Below are 6,370 nucleotides of genomic sequence, written 5' to 3' on the forward strand. Positions count from 1 at the left end.
CTAGATGGACATTATACCCGGACATTGTTTCTTCCCTTGACTTCTCTTCCGTTTTATTTCCGTATTTCTTGTTTCATTATCATTTGTTTACGCACACTCCATTCGATCGATTAGGCTAATTTTCAGAATTAAGGTTATTACTAGTATTCAATTTCTTCCTTGTGGACCAACACTCTGCTTTACGTACACTATTATTACATGATCGGCACGTACACTTGTGTCTCTATTACATCCTTTCTCCCTCTTGTTGCTCGACTTTTTCTTGCTTTCTTTGCGCTTGTTACTCAGTTTGTTCACACACATCACTACTTTCGTTTAGGCTAACTTTCGGGATTAGGATTAGTACTAATATTCTCGATCTTCACTATTAATCGATACCCTGCCTTTGCTCATACTATTGCTACTTGATCGGCATGTACACTTGTGTCTTCTATTAGATGACTTTTGTTAGAAAAAATTATTTTTTCTATTACTTTCCTATATATGAATTATTATCTATCAGCTAAATTACTACAGAACAAAATTATATTGCTCTCATATATCCTACTTTTTGCTTTCTTTATGATATTCTTACTAAGGAGATCATTCGGTGTGGTACTAAAAAAGGGGGATTTTATTATTTGATTGATTTTAGCGCTGGTCTTGCTCAAAGTATATGTAGCCCCGCTAAACAGTAGAATTGGCTATGGTAATATAAACCACCTACTTCCTAGTTACTCTATTTAATAGTGCATCTCTTGGATGATTCTAGTGTGAAATTTGCTTTTCTAACAAAAAGTTACGTTGTCTAGTTGATTTTCCATCAATCATGAATAAAAATTTTACTTCCTTTGGTCTAATCCAAGTTGATGTGTGGAGACATATATTGGTTTCTAGTTCTTCAGGCTACTATTAGTTTATGACCTTTTTTGATAACTATACTCGCACGGATGACTTGGTTATATTTATTGAAACACAAATCCAATGTTCAAAGTGTATTCTAATCATTTCATGTCATGGTTAAAATACAATCCTATAACAATATTTGGATTCTTAGGTTCAATAATGGTGATGAATTTATTAATCAAACTTGTTGGAATACTTCAAATGTCATGATCTTATAAATGAAACATCCTATCCATACACTCCTTAGCAAAATAGTGTTGTTGAACGTAAAATAAACACATTCTTAAAACTACTATGTTTCTACTTATTGGCGCTCATATGCCATCCTACTATTGGATAGATTTGTCACGTCAGTCTATCTCATCAAAAAATGTCCTATCAAACCTTACAGTTCCGAGCTCCTGTACAAGTTTTATCAACTCATGTTTTTATACCTTATATCTTGAGGAGCATTCCAGTGTTTTATTTATACAAATAAAACTCTGATAAATGTATGAGAAGTTAACTATTCTAAAAAACACATAGATTATAGTTAGGACAAAACCTAACTACACAAATCATTTTAAATATAAATGCCAAAATAATAAACTGGTTTTTTTTTTAACTTGACCTTAATTTTTTATATTTACTACAAGACTCTAAGGATCATTTTATTAATAAAAATGGCTATAGAGTCATCTTGTCAAATGCCCAATTAATACAATCTTAACTTTTTTATTTTTACTATATAATGGGTTCATACGTTATTTTATTTGTCAAAATAGTCATAGAGCCATCTGGTCAAACGATCCATTTATACCTTTTGCTGACTGCACATCAAAAAGCACTAAATTGCTTCGTTTAAATATTTTGAGCTTTGTTTTATCTCATGTTTTAAAACGATACATTTCAAAAAAAAAAAAACTATTTCTATATTTTTTAAAATAAAGAAAATTATAAATATTTTAAGGCCCAAAAATGTAAAAATAAAATAGGTGCAGAATAAATATATAACTTTTATATTTATAATGAACTAATTTGCTCTCTATCTAACATTAAATAATAATAATAATAATAATAATAGTTAATATAGTTTAAAAAGTATCTCTGTGTCAATATAAATTTTATTTATGATTAAAATACCAATGGCGTATTGGCCCTAGATCCTTTACGTAAAATTATTATTTCAAAGAGATCTGGGATCAAAATCTACACAAGATGAGGGCATAATATTGTTAAGCTTACCCAAATAAAAAAATAAAAAATGGGAAGAAAAATTGAAAAAAATAGCTTTGCCTGAATAAATTTTAAATAAAAAATAAATATATTCTAAAAAATGTATGAATGCTTACATTTTAAAATTAATAATGATATTTTTATTGGAAACAAATAAATTTTTTAAAAATTAAACTATATTAAGTTTTTTAAAAATTTATAGTATCTTTTAAAAATATGGGTTTAAAAAAATCCAAAAGCTTCGTTAATTTATCCAATCAATATTTTTAAATAAAATGACTTTGGTGTCATTGTGGTAAATTTATATAAAAAAAAACTAATAATGTTTTTTTAAATATTTTTGTATAAATCTAAAAAACTATGATAGTTGTCCAATGCCAAAAAGAATCAATTATCATTTATGTATTTTAATCTACATATATGGATATTCAAAAGCTTGTTCCATTGCTCATAACGTCTTTCCTGTGATTATACTATTGTTTTCACCTTTTAACTATGATTTATTTTTGTCTTTATTTTTATTTTTTAAATATGACAAGCCCATATTCAGTTTAAAGACTCTAAACATCAGACCAAGGTTGTCAGACCCGGTCCGGACATTGACCCGGTTAAGGCCAGGGGTCAGGGGTCAATGGGTTCGACCGGATCGAACTGGGGTTGAACCGGGGTCAATAATAAAATATAAAAAAATATTATAATAATTAATAATGAACAAATATAATATTAAAACTATAATTATAATATAAAAAATTACTCAAATTTGATATTTAAATTGATAAATGACCTTATATGCACTGGTGTTTTCTAATTATATCATTTATTTTAAAAATTTTTTAAACATTTACAACTTTAATATATTAATATATAATTATTGAACTTCTCTTGGTGTTTTTTATTTATTTGTTTGTTTATTGGTTGATTTTGTTAGAATAGATAAAAAATTTAATTTACTAATTCTTATCTTTTATATGGATGATGCATGTTATTAATAAATTATGTAACTTACCCAATTTCAATTGAGATTTTATTTTGTTTTAAATTTTCTTATATTTTTATTTAGTTAGAATATTTTATTTTTATATTTTATAATAAAATTACACTCATTTATTGTTTTATTTTTTTAATAAATTAAATTTTAGAAAATATTTAGTATTTACATAACATATTAATAAATTTTATTTTTAAATGCTAATTTTTTTTGTTGGTATATTTATGATATATATATATATATTTTGTAATTCAATTTATTGATTATAAATTAAAAAATAATATTAATAAATATACATGATTTTGTAGTTTCTAATGAGAAAATAATAATAAATTATTAAATATTGTAAAAAAAAACTCTAATATTGTGACCCGATTGACCCGGCCGGGTCAACCGGTTCCCGGTTGAACCGCCCGGGTCACCGAGTTAACATCGGGTTTTTTCATACCCGGTTCAATGGGGTATACCCGGACCGGCCATATGGCTGGTTCCCGGGTTTTCTGGTTGAACCGGCCGGTCGGTCCGGGTGTGACAACATTGCATCAGACAAGTCCAATGTGCTTAAAAAGTCACTTTGGCCTATCATTTATTAAATCTAAGATACATATCAGTTATGATCATAAAAGTTTTTTAATAAAATTAAAATGAGTGAGACTCGTGAGAGTAGTTATATTTTATGTTAATTCTAACACTTTCTTTGGTGCTTGTGTTTGTCACTTATCATTTTCTTTATTTCTGTTTATTTATTTATTACACATTCTTCTAGTTGCAGAAATGTGATCCCAAACACCACACCAGCAACCATACTTTTCATATATATATATATATATATATGTATAATTTAATAATCTGATTATTTTAAACTTTGATTAGACATTTGTCAGTTGTCAGTTGTCTGCTCTTCTTATCTTCCAAAATACTACTAATTGCAGATGACAAGAGCCTACTAAATATGGTGTCCATTTTGCTAAAAACTTATGAGATTAAGTTTTATTCAAAAGTAAAAATAATAATAATGGCTTAGATGCATATTCTTGAAAAAGATAGTAAAATTTAAAAATAGAATTAATTTAATATTTTAATGTATGAATTTTGTATGGTATTTATCTATGTATTGAATGAAGTATTAATTTATATTTTTGTTAGATTTCAAAGAGTTATTTTTAAAAAATTTTATTTTATGCATTTAACGAAATTATAATTTAATATATCGACTTGATCAAGGACCTAAAAAAATATTATTTTATTGAGATTATTATTTTATTGAATATTCATTAACCTAGGCTTTGCTTAATTTAAGAAATGTAAAAAGTACTTACCATTTTAAAAATACTAATTATTAGAGGAACCAAATATGTTTTCCAAAAGAAAGTATTATTATTATTTTGGTGCCCAGTCACGGAAATGACAAAATGATTTTATAGTCATTTTGATGAGTAAAATAATTTGAGGTTAGTAAAATAAATATAAAAAATAAAAATAAAAACTAAGTTGACAAATTTATTTATTTGCTTGATATATTTTGTTCCATGTAATAACAGGTCAATATATTTATAAATTAAAAATATAAGATATTATTAATAGTAATTCCAAAACAATATTTTTTTTTTTCAAGAAATAGAATATGGACCACAATCTTGGTATTTTTGTGGTTTGAACGCAATCTCAAGACTAATTGAAAGAAAAGATAAGATCCTGGATCTCTTGGCTCCATTTAAAAATAGTATTTTTGTGGTTTGTTAAAATTTTATGTATTTTTAATTAATTAATAAATAACACAAAAACTATCATTGCCAAAAAAAATATATTTTTTTATTACAAATATTAAAAACATATAATACACAAAAAGAACTACCTAAACAAATATAATCTTCATTTCTTAAATTAACTCACATTTTTCAAAATTTCCTTTTTTTCAGCTATCAACAAGCCTTTTTTGTATTTTTTTTAAAAATCTTATAAGAGAAATTAAAGATCAAATTTCAAACAAAGACAGTTAATTAATTAATTAATTACAAGTAAAACTCAAAAGAGAGAGAGAGAGTGAGAGAGAGAGAGAGAGAGAGAGAAACTCAGTACACTTTCTTAGAAAAGAAGGCCCTAAAGTTAAACAAGCTAGCATTACCATCCTTACGGATACGGTCACCGACGGTGCCATTACCAAGAGTTCTACACCCAATACAAGTATTAACATTAAGATTAATCCCTCTAATCCCACTACCACCACTGGCGGAGGCGGTAACCTTACCGGGATGTCTCCTGGGTTGCCAAACAGGGCTAGAACGGCCGACATGAACACCGGGACGGCCAGGGCTAGGGGCTGACCATCTCCGGCCGGCGGAGGACTCGCCGCGGGAGTTGCTACGAGAGCAAGGGGCGCTGGTGGACTTGCGTGGGGTTTTTTGCTTGGCCGTGGTGGTGGTGGTGGTGGTGGAGCCGGCGGAGCGGCTACGTGAGAATGGCCAGAGATTGATGTTGAGTTCGGCGGTGGCGGTGGCAGTGGCGGTGGTGGAGCCGCCAGAGTTGGATCTGGGAATGTCCTTTTTGGGCTTTTGTTTGTCGGAAGAAGGTTTGTTGAAGATATGAAGCCAGCGTTTGGAGGAGGAAGAGGAAGAGGAAGAGGAAGAGGAAGAGGAAGAGGAGGAGTTGGAGGAGTTGGAGGAGAGGAGAGATGGATGGGGAGAAGGAGGATGAGGAGGTGGATGGAGAGGGAGGAGAACGCCATTGGAGAAGAGTTGGTCGGCGGAGAGGATGTGGGGATCTGGGATGGATGGATTCCAGAACTCGAACTCCGGTGAGGCTGTGGCCGAGGAGGAAGAGGAGGAGGAGGAGGAGCTCGCCATCCACAGACAGAAAGACAGACAGACAGACAGAGAGAGAAGAGTGAGAGTAGGAGAGGAGTGTGTGAGTGTTTTTTTTCTAAGGAGTTGTATATATTTATATATCATTTTAATATTTAAATTAGTTATATATATAAATGTGTGTATAATACTATAATATATTGTTTACATTTTTGGATGGAGGGTTTTAGTTTTTTAAAATAAAATAAAAATACGGATAGCAACTATTAAATCATGATTTAACAATTGCTTTTGTGAGATAGTGTATAGAGTTAATGTTGCTTTCAAGTTATTGAAAAAATATTTGGTGCTATCAAATATTGTTATATATTGTACATGAACGGTTGTTAAATAAAAATCTAACGATCATTAGGATGTAGCATATGTGGATGTTGGTAAATGATAAAAAAAATAAAAAATAAGATTGAAAAAAGACACAGAG

The 6,370-nt window shown here is 29.5% G+C and overlaps 1 protein-coding gene across 1 annotated transcript; it reads right to left on the bottom strand.

The window, feature by feature from the left end:
* Positions 1-5,151: 5,151 nt before the first annotated feature.
* Positions 5,152-5,972, bottom strand: LOC120270757 (putative protein TPRXL). The gene has a single exon (XM_039277829.1). The coding sequence runs from the start codon at positions 5,929-5,931 to the stop codon at positions 5,161-5,163; it is 771 nt and encodes a 256-aa protein (XP_039133763.1). The 5' UTR covers positions 5,932-5,972; the 3' UTR covers positions 5,152-5,160.
* Positions 5,973-6,370: the final 398 nt, after the last annotated feature.

This window comes from Dioscorea cayenensis, chromosome 10 (genome assembly GCF_009730915.1).
Source record: "Dioscorea cayenensis subsp. rotundata cultivar TDr96_F1 chromosome 10, TDr96_F1_v2_PseudoChromosome.rev07_lg8_w22 25.fasta, whole genome shotgun sequence".
In the NCBI taxonomy this organism is placed as follows: Eukaryota; Viridiplantae; Streptophyta; class Magnoliopsida; order Dioscoreales; family Dioscoreaceae; genus Dioscorea; species Dioscorea cayenensis.